The sequence below is a fragment of the Hypomesus transpacificus genome, chromosome 7 (assembly GCF_021917145.1).
Source record: "Hypomesus transpacificus isolate Combined female chromosome 7, fHypTra1, whole genome shotgun sequence".
Lineage (NCBI taxonomy): Eukaryota > Metazoa > Chordata > Actinopteri > Osmeriformes > Osmeridae > Hypomesus > Hypomesus transpacificus.
This window is the reverse complement of record NC_061066.1, coordinates 4427272-4447561: the sequence shown is the minus strand read 5'-3', so window position 1 is coordinate 4447561 and position 20290 is coordinate 4427272. Positions and strand designations below refer to the sequence as shown.

At 41.9% G+C, this 20290-nt stretch overlaps 1 protein-coding gene across 3 annotated transcripts in view; it reads left to right on the top strand.

Annotated features, from left to right (window-relative positions):
- Window positions 1-20290, top strand: part of ipo8 (importin 8) — a 63856-nt gene that overhangs the window by 19082 nt on the left and 24484 nt on the right. For all 3 annotated transcript variants that reach the window (XM_047022616.1, XM_047022614.1, XM_047022615.1), the window contains exons 19-20: window positions 18882-18979; window positions 19148-19243. In XM_047022616.1, the coding sequence (XP_046878572.1) occupies window positions 18882-18979; window positions 19148-19243 (194 nt within the window). The remainder of the gene's footprint in view (window positions 1-18881; window positions 18980-19147; window positions 19244-20290) is intronic.

Genomic DNA, 20290 nt, shown 5'->3' with positions numbered 1-20290 from the left:
CATTTAACCCTGTAAGACCCCATGGTTGTAAAATTACAATGGCACTTTGAACGGTCTAATTGTTCATTTTTTTACATTTTGGGTGGCTCTTAAAAGAGTCGTTGTTGTGTGTGCTGTGGCTAGCACAGGAGTCGTCGGAGACCGTCTTGGATGTTTCCCAAGAACACATTGTTTCCAACGTGATCAAGGTGGACACCGTCGGGTCGGTCCATCCACACGAAACCGTATCGTATTTGGGGGTGTTGAATGCTCCCCATCCCACGGTCGGCCAGGAAGCTAGACACCGCTGCGTTGACTCGACGTCTTGCCCTGTCAATACCAGAAGCGCTGGTGCTCATCTGATACCTCCAGACGCAGCGTTCCAGGAAATCCGAAAACACCAGCAGAGTGTTTGGGAACATCTCCATGATGGCCCCCAGGTCTCGCTTCATCCGCCTCGTCAGGTGTAGCCCAGTCACTTGGCTGAGGTCGTTTCCCCCGACGTGGAGCACCATTATGTCCGGGTTGGGAAGCATGCCACGCTTAGGCACAAGGGCTGTGTCTACTACAGCGCACTTTATGAAGTACACTGCAATACAGTGCCCTGCAAAATAGTGCACTTACATATTCAGTGCACTCAGTCGCTGATAAGTGCTGTCTCAAATGGAACACTTACGTTAAACACTTGGTGGAAGTGACGGACGCAAATCTGCTCGCCACACCCGCAAAACCTGCCAATTATTACACTTACCAATTATTCTGGTTTTGTGAGTGAAGCGCCCTAAGCACTGAAAGTCAGTGCTTGAAGTGCACAAGTGCGTGGTAGTAGACACAGCCAAGAGCTGTAGCTGTGTCTACTACCGCGCACTTGAAAGGCTTAACCCTTTCAGTGCTTAGGGCGCTTCACTCACAAAACCTGCAGAATTCCGTGCACTGAAAATACCCGGATGGCGCACTGCAAATGGTCCAAAAAAACAGGGTACAACGATGGACACTACTCGCCCTAAACGGGCGCCATCTTGGCTACGTAGCGGAAAAGGAGGAGCCCTTTCGGCAGCTTTTTCCACTTGAGTGGAGAAGCACGTTCATTTTGGCAGGTTTTGCGGGTGTCGCGAGCAGATTTGCGTCCGTCACTTCCACCAAGTGTTTAACGTAAGTGTTCCATTTGAGACAGCACTTCTCAGCGATGGAGTGCACTGAATATGTAAGTGCACTGTTTTGCAGGGCACTGTATTGCAGGGTACTTCATAAAGTGCGCGGTAGTAGACACAGCCATAGTCTGCCCACCTCATGCCCCCTACCCATTCAATATGGCACTCCAGTGCAAGGTCGGGGTACAGTCCGACTTCCTCCGCGTCTTGCGCAAGCCAGTATACCAACGAGCTGCCAACGATCCAGACGTGGGGACAACTTTGGTTTTCCATGGTGTGATATGATCCAACATCCAACATCTGCCTCTAGCTGGCTTCCCGATTTTCAAACAATGCAAGGCTAACATCTGCCTGTTTATTTGCCGCCTGTGTCTGTGTTGTTTTTATTCACAATATTCTCAATGGTTGGCCTAGGAGATACAAATAGCTTTATATTATTTCTGAGACACTCGTGTCCTATTTTGTCGGCATCATTTGAGTAATGAAGGCAAGCACAGGCTTATTGATTACTTAAAAAACTTTTGTTTCATTATGCAAGATAGAGGAGCCTAGTTAGAGAAGGATTTAGCAGTTTTATTATTACATAAGCCTATTTTATTAATAATTTTCAGAGTAACCTCAAACCTTTCTTTTGTTTCTTTGACCTAACATTTTCTTTAAGGGCTTAGTGGTCTCGGTTTACATCATTATTTATAGCGAAGAAGCCTACCGGACAATGTTAGCTCGCAATGCACAAAGAATGCTCCTGCAACAAATTGTTACTTAGTAACAAATAGCCAGCTAGACCATATGCTAGACGCCCAGCAGAAGTTTGTAGCTAACAAAGAATGCTCGTGCAACAAAGTTGTTACTTCCCCTGCAAGAGGGAATGGTGATCAGCAACCTCATAGTTGAATCAAAACGAATACATTTGGCAGACCGGTGTAAAAATGGATCTAATCTCTATGACTTAAACGTCATTGTAAGTTTTGCCCTTCTCGTGATATTTTCAGGCATTTAGCTTACTCATATTGCATTCATTCATTAATAAAGAACCCCCTTTGAAGCTTACAACGACGTTACCAGCAGTAGCTATCTCAGATGGAATCGCGATTCAAATAGTAGGCTACCTAACTGAAAATTTGCCCCCAAAAACGTAAATAAGATTGACATTTATTTAGGGGAAAATCAGTAATTCATAAAAATGTCAGTGGTAGCGATCATTGTCAGTAACAAGACAAAATACGATATAGCCCTGCTGTGTGGAGAAGCTGGCCCGGTAAATTGTAGGCTACTACTACTACTAGACTGTCTTGGTAGCGATTGCGTTGGTTGAATTCGATTTAACATTACTTCCGTTGTACGGTTTAGGCTGAAATTAATTATTTTCATGAACAGATTGACAAAGTTTAGGCTGTGGCAATGGAGTTCAGGTTAGTAGTCACTAGTCAGATAGTTTCACCTATTGAAATACTTTTTATTTAAGTAAGGGTACAGTAGTGCCGAACATGTGCCGCCGTTTGACTTCCTAGTACTGTAAACAGCTGTGGAGATGTTTTTGTTAGCTACTAGACTAGGCTACAGCAATGCAGTGAGCTACACTGGTTTGAAACCACAGGTAATGATAATTTCACCCACAAATCGTTTACTTGTAATCTAATGTCATAATAAATCCTACAACGAAAATGTATTTGTGAGGAATGTTTATTTTAACGATTGAAAACAGATGCATCATAGACCGCTGTAGTATGTGTTGCCCGGGCAACAGAGGCTAATGTCATGATGCTAATTAGCATTAATGCTTCAGTGAAATAGTAGACTACTGTTTCCGAAAGTAGATTTACTTCCTTAATGATATTAGCTTGTATTGTACAATACACATTACAATTGTGTGTCATATCACAAAGTAAAATGAGCAAATAGTTATCACCCAGGCCTCTTTGCTTGTGGCGTTTCTTCAGCTGCCTTGCAGTAAAGCAGTTAGCCTATATCTCCCAGAAGTTAACGAGCTGCTAAACTAATGTTCTGCTAGAGATAGTCACGCGAGTTTTCGTGACGTTGGTGACGTTAATGGCGTCAGTGACTGTGGCTAGCAAGTTAGCCACCGTTAGCTTCACTTTTCGTCACAAAAACGTAATTTCTACTTAAACCGTGCAACGGAACGTAAATCCCAATACAAGCAACTCAATTCCTACCAAAACGAAACGTTTGACACCGAGGTTGTCTGTTTAGTCCAAATATTAACAACGTTTTAGGGGGGCAAAAAGAAATAATAATAATATTAACAATATATATGTGAGATATCAATGGTTTGTGCTCGCCGAAGGCAAGCACACCCCAAATAACAAAACCAGTCAGTATGATGACTTTAGCGAATATCATTAACGTCTTACTAAAACAGCGGCCACGCGAAAGGGAATGGGGAAACAGTTTCTTCTACTACAAAATACAATCACGTGAAAAATTGTCCAAAGACTCGTAGAAAGACCCGAGTCGGGAAATGAACGAATCGTTCCTCTAGCTACCAGTACAGAACCTATGCAGGTCACGTGAAAAATTATCCAAAGACTTTTAGAAAGACCGAGTCGGGAAATGAACGAATCGTTCCTCTAGCTACCGGTAGAGAAACTATGCAGGTCACGTGAAAAATTATCCAAAGACTCGTTCCCGAAGACCGAGTCGGGAAATTAACAAATTATTTCAGTTTACTTGGACGAGCCTATGCAACAGTCCTGATGCGCGGCCATGAAAAATTAACGAATCACTCTTTGAGAGGACTCGTTACTCCCGAGTCCTCGTAAGGATTCGTTCAAAATGAACACATTTTTTCACGAACGACACCACTAACACCGATTGAAAGAGGTCAGGTTACACATGTAGGGCCTATTGCACTTCATGTTGGTGCCAAATAAGAGTGGTAATTTAAAACCTAGTGGCTCTAGTCAAAATCATAACAACAAATTGTCATTTATTATCAGCCCCCCAACGCCACCCCCCCCCCCCCCCCCCCCCCCCGCTCTAGCTTTTTAATTGAATTATTTGTCCAGATTTTTGTTAAGTTTGAAACAAATCCGAAATGGGCAAACTAGCACCCCAAGTTTCCTGTAAACATGCTCGCGGATTCGAACAGGGGACAAGCACAAAAGGGAACATCAGCAAATCGCTGATTTACCTGAGCTGAATGAGAACAAGGAGAAAGGGCTTGATAATCTACAGTTGTATGCCTTTATAGCAAGTTTTACAAATGGTTGCACACACACATGGCAGTTGTTTGTAAAGTTTATTTCCGTTATTTTAAAGTAGATTTAACCATTTTGTAATGAACGCTATTATGCTCATGGCATGACAAACGTAATTATAGCCTAATATAATTAGTTATATCATGGCATGTTACAGCATCATTATAGATTGTTGATTGTTGACATGTTATTCTAGGGCAAAGACGAAGATGTATAAATCATGTCTGATAACCACAATATTGTTATGGTCGTTATATTCTTAGATATACTCATCATTATAATAGCAACATAGGTATAGGGTTGATTTAGCTTGCTTTGCCGAGCTAGAACAACGACGGAGCCAGATATTTCAAGTTTACAGTTTCTTAAATCCGACACAATACTTAAGCAGTCAAACTAAAAACACGAAGCAAAAATAACAACGTATAGGCCCTGCTCGTATAATACTGCAGTACTAATAGTATTGATTTTTGTAAAGTTCACATGTATCTGCTTCTTGATCGGACTTGTACCACATTCTGACAGTTTTCTGCAATGCCTTAAAGGGGCGATTGATTGCAAAACCGATTTTACCTTGTCATAGTTGAATAACGACAGTTCGGTGGGTAAAATGAACATACAGTGAATATCAAAGTCCATTGACACCTCTTTCCAATGCAAATCTCAAAAAGAAAACATTTGACTGTAAAACGCTAGCTTTTCAACAAAGCCACCGGTGTGACGTAGGACGGGGGACCGCCCTTTTTGGCTCTGGTCTGTATCTTTGTCACACCCCAAAATGTACATCCAGACCAGCCCGAGGTAGCGTCTATCTCCGATACTAGTTTAGCTGCGCGCTGCTCTGTGTAGGCTACTTATAAGGAATTACAAAGAATAACGTTTTGAATTATAACAAGGATATTGATTATGGACCACGGTCATAAATGCTGTGTTCCAGGCTGTACAGGGAAGGCTAACACTCACAGTCTTCCCAAGGAGCCAAACATTCGACAGGCATGGCTGCTGTTGTCTATCAGAAGATCCCGGCGAACACTCAATCATTCATTTGCTCTGAACATTTCACCCAAGACAGTTTTGACAACCTTGGACAATTTCAAGCAGGATTTGCTCGGAAGCTGAACCTGGAAAGAGGTGCTGTTCCGACCGAATGCTCATTGCAACCGCAAGCTATAAGGACAGTATGATGTTGTGCTAACAGTTATTAGCAATGCTAACGTGTCCTGTATATAGCATACCAGGTAGAATGCTAAATACGTTTCTACACACATCAAATGACTCTAGCTAGACTAGCTGTAGTCACTATTAGAAGGGAAGCTTCCGAAAAAATAGCCAGAAAACAAACAGCAGTCTGGCTTATTGCTAACGCCTGTCTAGATGATCTATTTGAAAGAACTGGAGAAAGGCAGGTGCTAGATACAGGATACGTTAGCATTGCTAGTAACTGTTACTAGTAACACCCAGACTGTAGGCATGTAAACTAGTTTAGCTTGCTAATGCAAGAGCATAGGTAGAATGTGTGATAATTTAGCTTAGTTTATTGGCAATCGGGCTAACGTTGTTTCATGTTCCTGACTGTGTTTCATTCAAATAAATAACCTGTGTTTTGTAAATCTACAATTCATGATGCATGTTTGTCCAGATCTTTGTCATGTTATTTTTCAGCAAGATATCTAGAGCTAGCTAACTGAAGCCGAGTAGAATCACAATATGGTTTGGTTGCTAAGCTGTAGCCTAACGTTCTACCCACCTAAGTCAATCCAGTTTGCTTCAACAACAGAAGTGGAAACAAGTAATGTTATCATTTCAAATGATATGTAGTCAATCTGTTGAAAACAGTGTTGTGTAGACACAATAGATTTATTTGTGCGTTTTTATTTCAAGTCTCCACCTTCGGTGTTTCAGTGAGTGCTGCTGTTGCTGGCCGTGTTGTGTTTTTGCTCCCCAGCTTCACTCGTTGAAAACCAACCAATCAGCGCGCAGCTTATCTAAATATTAATGAGCATACCATAAAAGGAGAAAAGCTAGGGTTTTTTCCCGAGAACATTTCAGAAGATCTAACGGGGCATTCAACAGCACCCGGGCCATTTTCAACCCAACCAATGTTACATACCCTATTCGCAGACCTTAAGGCACAGTGTGAAATACACCAAAAACCCAGGCAATCGCCCTTTTAACTCCATTTCACAAGCTCGTGACTGGTTGTCGCAAAGACACTAGAGAGGGTACAATTTCTGGGGAAATTGTAGGGTGTGCTTTCTTGCGTTGGTTGCAGGGGTCCGTATTTAAATTTAATTTTACAACTGATATTTCTGTATATTTTATATTAAAAAATGCGTAGCCTACTTATTTATAAAGATTACATATTACATATTACAGATTACATTGCTTACAAAAGCAAAAAAAAAAATCTGCTCATTTACAACTCAAAATACTAAGAGTGAAGAGTAGAAAGAAATAGTTATCATCTCATTTCCCCTGCAAGAGGGAATGGTGATCAGCAACCTCATAGTTTAATCAAAACAAAAACATTCGGCAGACCAGTGTAAAAATTGACCTAATCTCTATGACTTAAAACTGAAACTCGTGATCTTTTCAGGCATATAGCCTACTCATATCGCATTCATTCATTAATAAAGAACCCCCTTTGAAGCTTATTTTAACAACGACGTTACCAGCAGTACAGTGGTGTAGTCTACGTGATACGCAGGTATACGCCGTGTACCCACTTACAAAGGCGCGATGATACGTAACAACATCGTTTTGTGACAGAACGTTCTCGCTTTTATTCATACAGTCTCCCCGTCTGTATTGTGAATCAGTGAAAATTGGATATTTGGGGCTTTCGTTGCCGTGCCCTGGATCTGACGTGATGTCACTTAAAGTTACTAAGAATCAGAATCAGAAAGGGATTTATTCGCCATGAAAGTTTGCACTGACAAGGAATTTGCTTGGGCAGGAAGGTGCATACAATACACATATAGGAATCTTAAATTTAAATATGTGGTCTAACTATACTAAAACTAGCAGTAATAAGTGGAATACACAAAATTAGACTAAAAGTGGGCATAAAATATAAGTTGACAAATTACAATATAAAATACAATATAAAATACAAAATTACAGGAATTGAATGTAGTGCAAAAGTAAAAGTTTTTAGACATGAAGTCATTAGAGTCAGTGTGAGCTCTTGGCCTTGTTGAGGAGGCCAACAGCGGAAGGGAAGAAACTGTTTGTGTGGCGTGAGGATTTGGTCCTGATGGACCGCAGCCTTCTGCCGGAGGGGAGTGTTTGAAACAGGGAGTGACCAGGGTGGGAGGAGTCCGCCACAATCTTTGTCGCTCGTCTCAGGGTCCTCGAGGTGTGCAGGTCCTCGAGGGAAGGCAGATTGCAGCCAATCACCTTCTCTGCAGTGCGGATGATACGCTCCAGCCTGCTCTTGTCCTTGGCAGTGGCAGCAGCGTACCAGATGGTGATGGAGGAGGTGAGGATAGACTCAATGATGGCTGTGTAGAAGTGCACCATCATTGTCTTTGGTTGAATTTCTTCAGCTGCCGCAGGAAGTACATCCTCTGTTGTGCTTTCTTGGTGAGGGAACTGATGTTCAGTTCCCACTTGAGGTCCTGGGAGAGGATAGTGCCCAGGAAGCGGAAGGACTCCACAGTGTTGACTGGGGAGTCACACAGGGTGATGGGGGTGAGTGGGGCTGTGTTCTTCCTGAAGTCCACAACCATCTCCACTGTCTTGAAAGCATTGAGCTCTAGGTTGTTCTGGCTGCACCAGGTCACCAGGTTGTCCGCTTCCCACCTATAGTCGGACTCGTCTCCACCAGAGATTAGCCCAATGATGGTGGTGTCGTCCGCAAACTTTAGGAGTTTGACGGACGGATGGCTGGAGGTGCAGCTGTTGGTGTACAGGGAGAAGAGCAGAGGAGAAAGGACGCAACCCTGGGGAGATCCAGTGCTGATGGACCGGGAATCAGAGACTTGTGTTCCCAGCTTAACGCACTGCTTCCTGTCAGACAGGAAGTCTGTGATCCACATGCAGGTGGAATCAGGCACGTTCAGCTGGGAGAGCTTGTCCTGAAGCAGAGCGGGGATGATGGTGTTGAAGGCAGAGCTGAAGTCCACAAACAGGATCCTGGTGTAGGATGCTGGGGAGTCCAGGTTCTGTAGGGTGAAGTGGAGGGCCAAATTAACTGCATCGTCCACAGACCTGTTGGCTCTGTAGGCAAACTGCAGGGGGTCCAGTAAAGGGTCAGTGATGGATTTAAGGTGTGCCAGCACCAGGCGCTCAAAAGACTTCATTACCACAGAGGTCAGGGCGGCGGGTCTGTAGTCATTATATCCAGTTGGCCTGGGCTTTTTGGGCACAGGGATGATGGTGGAGGATTTGAGACAGGCTGGCACATGGCATGTCTCCAGGGAGGTGTTAAAGATGTAGGTAAACACCGGAGACAGCTGGTCAGCGCAGTTCTTGAGGGTGGCTGGAGAGACAGAGTCCGGCCCAGCTGCTTTGCGGGGGTTCTGTCTCTTGAACAGTTTGTTCACTTCTCTCTCCTGAATGGAGAGGGTCGTCACTGTAGATGGGGGAAGGGGGGGGGGGCCTCACGGGTGGAAAGGGGTTGTTCAGGACTGTCCAATTGTCTTTCAAATCTACAGTAGAACTCATTCAGGTCGTTGGCCAGGCGGGAGTCGTTAGTGGAGTGGGGGGCTCTGGGCTTGAAGTTGGTGATCTGCCTGAGGCCTCTCCAGACAGAAGCAGAGTCGTTAGCAGAGAATTGGTGTTCCAGTCTCTGCGAGTACAGTCGTTTAGCCTCTCTCACCGCCTTGCTAAACCTGTTCTTCGACTCCTTGAATCTGTCCTTGTCCCCACTCCTAAACGCTGCCTCTTTGTCCAGCCTCAGCCTTCTGAGTTTAGCTGTAAACCAGGGTTTGTCGTTGTTGTAGCTCACCCTGGTGCGTGTTGGTATACAGCAGTCCTCACAGAAGCTGATGTATGATGTCACAGCCTCTGTGAGCTCATCCAGACTATTGGTAGCAGTCATGAACATGTCCCAGTCAGTACAGTCCAAGCACGCCCGCAGTTCCTCCATAGCCTCACTGATCCACTGTTTCGATGTCCTCACAGCAGGCTTACAGCGCTTAAGCTTCTGCCTGTATGCAGGAATCAGATGGACCATGGCGTGGTCTGAGTGACCCAGTGCTGCTCGGGGAACCGCATGGTATGCTTTACTGATAGTAGAGTAGCAGTGATCCAAAGTGTTCTCTTCTCTGGTAGGGCATTTGATGAATTGTCTGTATTTGGGGAGTTCTTGAGTTAGATTGCCTTTGTTAAAGTCGCCTAGCACAATAACCAAGGAATCTGGATTGTCATGCTCCACACACAATATCTGGTTTGCGAGTACACGTTGAGCCTCGTTGGCGCTAGCCTGAGGGGGCATGTAGACGCCGACCAGTATGAATGAAGCAAACTCACGTGGCGAGTAAAAAGGTTTACAGTTAATAAAAAATGTTTCCAGATCAGGAGAACAATGCTGCAGAATCACTGTCACATCTTCACACCAGCCACTGTTAATAAAAAAACAAATACCACCGCCTTTCGTTTTGCCAGAAAGCAGGTATGGAAGCAAATCGTGACCAAAATTCAAATGAAAATGCATTTCCAGAAATGCATTTTCATTTTAAGAATGTGGCTGCATTATTTGACTCATAAATCAAATTAGTATTCAATCATCCTATTTGCATTTTCATTTTCTTCTTTAAGACTGCTCATTCTTTCCCTTAATTAAAATGAAAACGAAAAAGACATTTGAAATAGAATTTTCAAAATATGCCCCAGCAAATAGATACCAAAATTCAATTTGAAATGTAAAATTTGAAAATGAAAATGCATTTCCAGAAATGCATTTTCATTTTAAGAACGTGGCTGCAAAATCGTGACCACAATTCAAATTCAAATGCATTTCCAGAAATGCATTTTCATTTTAAGAACGTGGCTGCAAAATCGTGACCACAATTCAAATTCAAATGTATTTCCAGAAATGCATTTTCATTTTAAGAATGTGGCTGCATTATTTGACTCATAAATCAAATTAGTACTGATTAGTACTGAGCGGACATTGCATTTTCATTTTCATGTTCTGCCCGCAAAGAACTGCCCATAATTCGAAAACGAAAATGCATTCTGAGCGGCGCAGTAGAGTGACGTCAGTAGCCGCTCTTCTTCAGCTCCCTGCTGACCGAGCTACCCATCTTGTTCGGTAGGGGGCGGTGTGCACATACGCATTGCATTACATGACAAATGTGCCGGGAAATTGATTGAATTGCCGGGTCTTTAGAGGACGCATCACAGATCATGGCGCTCCCTCAAATTGTGCAGACACTGATAGAATTAGCTGAGCTGGTAGAAACTAATAATATATCTGAGTCTGATGCCCGTGACCGAGTAGAACAAGTCACAGAGAGCTTGGCTGCATACTCTGCCGTCACAGACGTACACATTAATGAGGTTGCCATAGTAAACCTCTCTTCAGTCCTGGAACGGCTGGATGCTGTGGAGCCTCAAATGGGACGGGGACGACCAACCATCCACATCCCGTTCGAGTCCATCGAAAACTATTTATTAAATGGTCTACTTTTTCCTGTGAAAGCAAGCTGTTTCACCTTTGGCCTGGTTCAGACAAAATCTGAATTTCCGCAATCTGAATTTGAATTTCCGCAATCTGAATTTCAAGAATCTGAATTCCTGCAATCTGAATTTTAGAATGTTTTATTTTTGGATCAAAATAATTCAGTTGTATTAAATTTGGCATACAAATAATTCAGATATTATATATTCAACAGCAATATATTTCAGTTTTATGAAATTCGAGACACAAATATTTCAGATCTTTCATATTCAGATACTTTTGTCAGCTTTCTAGCTCCGTAAATCCGTTGCTTTGCATCCTCCGACGGATGGTCTGGTGGCCGACAACAGCTCCGCTATGTCCTTTATTTTTAAACCATTTAATAAATAGTTTTCGATGGACTCGAACGGGATGTGGATGGTTGGTCGTCCCCGTCCCATTTGAGGCTCCACAGCATCCAGCCGTTCCAGGACTGAAGAGAGGTTTACTATGGCAACCTCATTAATGTGTACGTCTGTGACGGCAGAGTATGCAGCCAAGCTCTCTGTGACTTGTTCTACTCGGTCACGGGCATCAGACTCAGATATATTATTAGTTTCTACCAGCTCAGCTAATTCTATCAGTGTCTGCACAATTTGAGGGAGCGCCATGATCTGTGATGCGTCCTCTAAAGACCCGGCAATTCAATCAATTTCCCGGCACATTTGTCATGTAATGCAATGCGTATGTGCACACCGCCCCCTACCGAACAAGATGGGTAGCTCGGTCAGCAGGGAGCTGAAGAAGAGCGGCTACTGACGTCACTCTACTGCGCCGCTCAGAATGCATTTTCGTTTTCGAATTATGGGCAGTTCTTTGCGGGCAGAACATGAAAATGCAATGTCCGCTCAGTACTAATCAGTACTAATTTGATTTATGAGTCAAATAATGCAGCCACATTCTTAAAATGAAAATGCATTTCTGGAAATACATTTGAATTTGAATTGTGGTCACGATTTTGCAGCCACGTTCTTAAAATGAAAATGCATTTCTGGAAATGCATTTGAATTTGAATTGTGGTCATGATTTTGCAGTCACGTTCTTGAAAATGAAATTCTGGAAATGCATTTGAATTTGAATTGTGGTCACGATTTTGCAGCCACGTTCTTAAAATGAAAATGCATTTCTGGAAATGCATTTTCATTTTCAAATTTTACATTTCAAATTGAATTTTGGTATCTATTTGCTGGGGCATATTTTGAAAATTAAATTTCAAATGTCTTTTTCGTTTTCATTTTAATTAAGGGAAAGAATGAGCAGTCTTAAAGAAGAAAATGAAAATGCAAATAGGATGATTGAATACTAATTTGATTTATGAGTCAAATAATGCAGCCACATTCTTAAAATGAAAATGCATTTCTGGAAATGCATTTTCATTTGAATTTTGGTCACGATTTGCTTCCATAAGCAGGGAGTCACGATCCGCTCTCAGTAGTTTGAAACCTGCTAGCTGTAGTGCAGAGTCTGGGATCATTTCACTCAGCCATGTTTCCGTAAAGCACAAAACGGAAGATGAACGAAAGTCTCTGTCTTTCCATACCAGTAGCTGAAGTTCGTCCAGTTTGTTGCTCAGCGAACGAACGTTGGAGAGAAATATCCCCGGTAACACTGTGCGCACTCCGCGTCGACGAAGTCGCACCAAAGCACCGGCCCGTTTACCTCTCCTACGATTCTTCGCTGCTAGGACAAAGCCGAGAGTGGCTTTGACTATAATTCCCACTAAGTCTGCCGCTGGAAGCAGAAAAGTGGGAAATAAATCCACAGGAGTTGTAGTCCTGATGTTAAGAAGTGCTTCTCTTGTTAGAGAACCCCGGAAATCTTGGCAGAACACTGAGTTAACAGACAAAACAAGACAAAACAGAGCACACCGAGCTACCGTGGCTGCCATCGTCGGCGCCATCTCGATTGTCTGGCTCCGGCTCCCTTAAAAAAAGACGTTGTTTGGCTGTCATTCTTTGCGCGGTCTTTCATTTCTCCCAATTACGTACAGTTTGAACTACGTTTTAAAATAACGAGATATGAAACGGAAACAGACCCAAATAACACTCCTTAAGTGTTTTCAAAAGTATGTCGGGTCGGGTGATACTGCAGCTCCCACAGTCTGAGATCATGATGACCCGATCGTTAAAGGGGCAATTGACTGCAAAACCGATTTTACCTTGTCATTGTTGAAAAACGACAGTTCGGAGGGTAAACTGAACATACCGTGAATATCAAAGTCTATTGACACCTCTTTCCTATTCAAATCTCAAAAAGAAAAAATTTGGCTGTAAAACGCTAGCTTTTCAACAAAGCCACCGGTCCTACGTAGGACCGGTGATCGCCCTCTTATTGGCTCTGGTCTGTATCTTTGTCACGCCCCAGAATTTACATCCAGACCAGCCAGAGGTAGCGTCTATCTCCGATACTAGTTTAGCTGCGCGCTGCTCTGTGTAGGCTACTTATAAGGAATTACAAAGAACGTTTTGAATTATAACAATGATATTGATTATGGACCACGGTCGTAAATGCTTTGTTCCAGGCTGTACAGGGAAGGCTAACACTTACAGTCTTCCCAAGGAGCCAAACATTCAACAGGCATGGCTGCTGTTGTCTATGAGAAGATCCAGGCAAAGTTCGACACTCAATCATTGATTTGCTCTGAACATTTCACCCAAGACAGTTTTGACAACCTTGGACAATTTCAAGCAGGATATGCTTGGAAGCTGAACCTGGAAAGAGGTGCTGTTCCAACCGTATGCTCATTGCAACCGCAAGCTATAAGGACAGTAAGATGTTGTGCTAACAGTTATTAGCAATGCTAACGTTTCCTGTATATAGCATACCAGGTAGAATGCTAAATACGTTTCTACACACATCAAATGACTCTAGCTAGACTAGCTGTAGTCGGCATTAGAAGGGAAGCTTCCGAAAAATAGCCAGAAAACGAACTGCAGTCTGGCTTATTGCTAACGCCTGTCTAGATAATCTATTTGAAAGAACTGGAGAAAGGCAGGTTTTAGATACAGGATACATTAGCATTGCTAGTAACTGTTACTAGTAACACCTAGACTGTAGGCATGTAAACAAGTTTAGCTTGCTAGTTAACGCAAGAGCATAGAATGTGTGATAATTTAGCCTAGTTTATTGGCAATGGGGCTAACGTTGATTCGTGTTCCTGACTGTGTTTCATTCAAATAAATAACCTGTGTAATGAAAATCTACAATTCACGATGCATGTTTGTCCAGATCTTTGTCATGTTATTTTACAGCAAGATATCTAGAGCTAGCCTAGCTAGCTAACTGAAGCCGAGTAGAATCACGATTGCAACAACGTTTGGTTGCTAAGCTGTAGCCTAATGTTCTACCCACCTAAGTCAATCCAGTTTGCTTCAACAACAGAAGTGGAAACAAGTAATGTTATCATTTCAAATGTTATATAGTCAATCTGGTTGAAAACAGTGTTGTGTAGACACAATAGATTTATTTGCGTGTTTTTATTTCAAGTCTCCAACTTCAGTGTTTCAGCGAGTGCTGCTGTTGGCCGTGTTGCGTTTTTGCTCCCAGCTTCACTCGTTGATAACCAACTAATCAGCGCGCAGCTGATCTAAATATTAATGAGCATACCATAAAAGGAGAAAAGCTAGTGTTTTTTCCCGGGAACATTTCAGACGATCTGTAAGAGGGCATAGAACAGCACCCGGGCCATTTTCAACCCAACCAATGTTACATACCCTATTCGGAGACCTTAAGGAACAGTGTGAAATACCCCAAAAACCCAGTCAATTGCCCCTTTAACGTTACCACAGAAAACCAGCCAGAAAATGCCACCACAACGTTACTGTTACTTTGTAGACTAAGTGTCAGTAACTTACATATGATATCGCATGTCTGTGCGTGTGCCTGAGTACAGCAGTAAACAGAATACAACGTTTATTTTTCCTTGTTTCAGATGATGAGAGAGATGGTGAGAACTCCTGGCCGGCATTGTGGACTAAAAGTCAGGCTAGAGTTTAAAAACAGGCATCCTTGGTTACATTTAGTCATTTAGCAGACGCTCTTATCCAGAGCGACTTACAGTATGTACAGGGACATGGTTAGAGTGGAGGGACCGAGAGTTAGGAACAGTAGATATCAGCACACATGCTGATGGAAACGTCACAGTGCTTAGTGTATGGTGTCAGGGGTGATTCTACGATCAGACCTTTAGGGGTGCTCAGGCACTGTATTCATATACAGTGCCTTGCAAAAGTGCTAAACGCCCTTGCTAATATAAATCCCTAATTTCACTTGATAACAATTAATACACTTATGTATTATTATGCAAAATATTGAATGAATAAAAAAACTAAGGATGTCCCTTTCTTCATGACCTACCAGCATCAAATGATAAAAAACATTTATTATTATATTTAGGGGTGCTGAGATTAAATTTAAGGGTGCTTGAGCACACCTAAAAGGATCTAAAATCGCCACTGTATGGGGTGTCGCTCTGGGACAGGCGACTATGAGGCTGTGAAGGGAAAATCACAGTATACTCATTACAAAAACATAGACTACACCACTGCAGCAGTAGCTATCTCAAATGGAATCGCGATTCAAATAGTACCATCTTCTAACTGAAAATATGCCCCTAATAACGCTTTACATTTATTTAGGGGAAAATCACTAATTCATAAAAATGTCAGTGGTAGCGATCATTGTCAGTAAGAAGGCAAAATTCGATATAGCCCTGCTGTGTGGAGAAGCTGCCCCGGTAAATTGTAGGCTACTACTACTATTAGACTGTCTTGGTAGCGATTGCGTTGGTTGAATTCGATTTAACGTTACTTCCGTTGTACGGTCTAGGCTGAAATTTTCATGAACAGATTGACAAAGTTTAGGCTGTGGCAATGGAGTTCAGGTTAATAGTCACTGGTGAGATAGTTTCACCTATTGAAAGACTTTTGATTGAAGTAAGGTTTGTGCCGAACATGTGCCGCCGTTTGACATCTTACGAACTGTTAACAGCTGTGGAGATGTTTTTTTTAGCTACTAGACTAGGCTACAAGACAGTACAGCGTTGCAGTGAGCTACACTGGTTTGAAACCACAGGTAATGATAATTTCACCAACACATCGTTTACTTGTAATCTAATGTCATAATAAATCCTACAACGAAAATGTATTTGTGAGGAATGTTTATTTTAACGATTGAAAACAGATGCATCATACACCGCTGTAGTATGTGTTGCCCGGGCAACAGAGGCTAATGTCATGATGCTAATGTTTCAGTGAAATATTAGACTACTGTTTCCGAAAGTAGATGTACTTTCTTAATAATATTACGTCTGCTAAATGAATAAATGTAATGTAAATGTAATTTGATGTCGTCCATCTCATTGAATTTCTCGCTGATGTTCAAAATTGACTTGGGGGTTCTCTCTGGGTACGCTATGTTTGCACGCGTGTGTGCAACGCGTGACAACTCGTTTCTCTCAAACAAACAAAACAACTACGGGCATGCTGGAACGGCCGTTCGTTACCAACATTGTGTAGTTAGGTTTTATATAGGGTGAATATTGGTTAAGTGCATTGGCCTCCAAGGTAATATAAAAATAATAATTATAAAGTCTACAACTTTATAATAAATAAATGTTCACCATAGTCTACAATTAATGTATTAAAATCTTAATAAAACGTTTTTTTATTCAAATATATCAACTAATATGGTGTATTTTATCCTGCAGCCGATTTTGCAAGCATCTCGCAAAAAAATACGTCCAGCTGCGAAACGATCGCTTCAGGGCGCGTCTCGCGGGTGCGTCCAATTTGATAACATGGGCGCCGAGAGAATAAAAGCGGCACTTCGCAGCTAATCGCAGCGCTTCGCAGCCAGTGTGTCCCAGGCGTTACGGTGCATGTCCATTACAGCGGAGCAGGCAGCGCACGGCGTCGGCTTCCAATGAATTACCCTTAATTATACAATTTCAATGAAACCGTGCGTTGACACCTGCGTAGGGCATTGCAGGCGGAGCGGAGTATTGCGAGTTGACATTTCTCAACTTTATGTAAATGAGGAGCATTAAACGCTAGTGTTGGCCAATTGGATTAGTTTCTTGTTTCGTAACGTAGCAACCGTTGGTCATGGTAAAACTTTTCTAGGTTTTACAATTTCAAGATGGAGGAGAAACTTATCGTGTTTGGCTGCACACCCAGTCCTGTTCAGAACAAAGTTACATAATGTGACAAGACTGAATTTAAAGATTACATTAAAATAATAATGCAAGGTTGCCGATGTTGTCAGTGTCCCTGGTGTGTTTTTTATACTTTTAAATTCAGTCTCGTCACATTCAGGCATGCAAACAGGTCAGGGGTAAAAAGGTGAGAAGGATACAGTGAACCCCCGACCCTCTAGGGGTGTCCAGGGGCATGCTTCCCCGAAAGGAAATGTATTACATTTTAAAGTTAAACAAATCTGGTGCACTTTAAGAGCTAAGTTAAGAGGCTAGATCAATTTAGAATCTGTGCTCTTTAAACAATGTCATGCTCTTTTGACCATAAAGACCTTTTTTGTATAGCATACATCATAAAAAAAACAATTAAACAAATGGGATTACCTGTGTTGAACTCCTTTATTTTCTATAAGTCAAAAGCATCACTTTCTGTAAAGCTTAACACGCATCCAATATACATCATTTATAGTATTGTAGTAAAATTGTTTCTACTAGATGATGTAAGATGGGTCTGTAAACCTCTATCCACTCTGCCTCGGATTGGCTGTGAGGTTTAGGCATTAGTGATGTTGCGAACAGACCCCTTGCCCCTCGGCTTGAGGCAAGGTGGATGTAGGTGGATGAAGGTGGTATTGCATTTCCGTTTTGCTACAAGACCCGTCTGGTCGTTTTTATCTATCTATCCAAAAAATCTTGTTTGATTCTACTCATACTACTAGCTTTTTCATAGAATCATTTTTCCAAATGTTTGCTAAATTTGAAACCTATTCGAAATGGGTAAACTAGCACCCCATTTATTTGCTTACGTCAAGGAAAGTTGCCTGGGAATGTGCTCGTGGATACGAACAGGGCACGAGCACAAAAGGGAACATTAGCCGATGGCTGATTTACCTGAGCTGAATGAGAACAAGGAGAAAGGGCTTGATAATCTACAGTTGGCCTGCCTTACTGTAGCCAGTTTTACAAATGGTTGCACACATACATGCCGGTTGTTTATAGAGTTTATTTTTGTAATTTTAAAGCAGATTTAACAGTTTTGTATTGAACGTTATTATGTTCATGGCATGACAAACGCAATTATAGCCTTACCGCCTAGCCGATATTAGTGATATCGTGGCATGTTAAGGCGTCATTATAGATTGTTGCCATGTTCTTCTGGAGCAAAGAAGAAGATGAATAAATCATGTCTGATAACCACAATATTGTTATGGCTAAGCAACGTTATGTCAATCAACACCACAATGATGGCATTAACAATAACAGAATCAGAATGGGATTAATTTGCCATGAAAGTTTGCACAGACAAGGAATTTGCTTTGGCAGGAAGGTGCATACAATAAACATATAGGAATCTTAAATTTAGATATATGGTCTTAACTATATTAAGGATACATAAACTAGCAATACTAAGTGGAATACAATTTAAAATAAAATATACAATAAAGTAAAATATAAGTTGCCATAAAATAAAATATAAGTTGCCAATTTACAGTATAAAATAAAATATAAAATACTAATATTACACGAATTGTGAGTAGTGCAAATGCAATTGTTTTAAGACATGAAGTCATTAAAGTCGGTGTGAACTCATGGACTTGTTGAGGAGGCCAACAGTGGAAGGGAAGAAACTGTTTGATGATGATGTTGAAGGTTGTGCGTTTGTTTCTTCTTAGACATGATGCCTCTTTTGCACAACTACGTTACCGTGGACACTGACATGCTCCTATCCAACCCCAAACACCTAGAGGTAATCTACACCATGTGCAGAAAGGTGAGTTCCTACACAGGATGTGTTCTTAAATATATGCATGTGTCTGACAGTCTCTTTTAATGTGTGTCTGTGTGTAATTCTTATTTACGTTGTGTATTGTGAGAGTGTGTGTCTGACTGTGTGTAATGTGCGTGCAAGTATGTCTATGTGACCTCTGACCTCTGTCAGGTGCTAAGCAGTGATGCGGGGGAGGATGCAGAGTGCCACGCCGCCAAGCTGCTGGAGGTCATCATCCTCCAGTGTCGGGGTCGAGTCATCGACCAGGTGAGACGGAACACATGAAACATTCAAGAACGCCAGGGTTCTCATGCATAAACGTTGCGTACGCACAAAAAGCTTGCGTACGCCGGTTTTCACGCACAGTTTGTGATGTATAACATGGTTTGCTGAACCCAACGCTAGTTTCCTCAAGAATCACAATGACTCTTGCTTAGACTGTTGCTCTTGTTGGTTAGTGGTAGCTGATTTAAACTGTTGTATTCTATTTTAGCTAATCCTATTTTATTGCTTTCCTACAGGTACACCTGCACTTAGAGATTAATGTTGTGTAATTTTTAACTTGTTTAACTACATGCTCTTATGGTTTCTTCCCTTTAGCACTATTTTTTGGTTGTTCACAATATGTACTTGTTTTTGACTGCCCACAATGCTGTGGGGCTATCTTGTTGTTATTATCAGTGACCTATGCACTTTGTAAAGCTCTCTCTTGGAAGTCGCTTTGGATAAAAGCGTCTGCTAAATGAATAAATGTAAATGTATAAAGATTTACTTGACATGAGAATGTGCGGGCCGTCACAGAAATTTTTGAGCAGACGTGAGAATGTGCGGACCGTCCGTAAAGTCTTGTCTGGCTCTGTAACGTGGCAAATGCGAACTGAAAAGTGCCGAAACTCACCAAATATTACAGAATAAAGTTTCCACTACTACGTTTATGATGTTGACTATTCAAGAAACATAAAAATTAAAGTTTATCATTAATGTGGATGATCCCATAAAAATGCCAAAACCCAAAACGGGAAATGCTGTATAGCCTTCTGTTTAATCCGCCACCACTTCTGTTAAATTTGAGGGTGTCAAACAAACAACAAAATCACTCTGGACATGCGTGACACGTTAACCCTATGGCTGCCATGCTGTTACTATGCGCCACCACTCGTTTCTTCATTTAAAGTTTTACATCGGACCATTTCTTCTTAATTTCTGCCATGGTCCGGTTCACTGAACCCACAGCTTTTATGGCCATATAATAATAATAATTTTAATTGTAATGCACTTTACATTTAGCTAAATCTCAGTGATACAGGTTAAAAA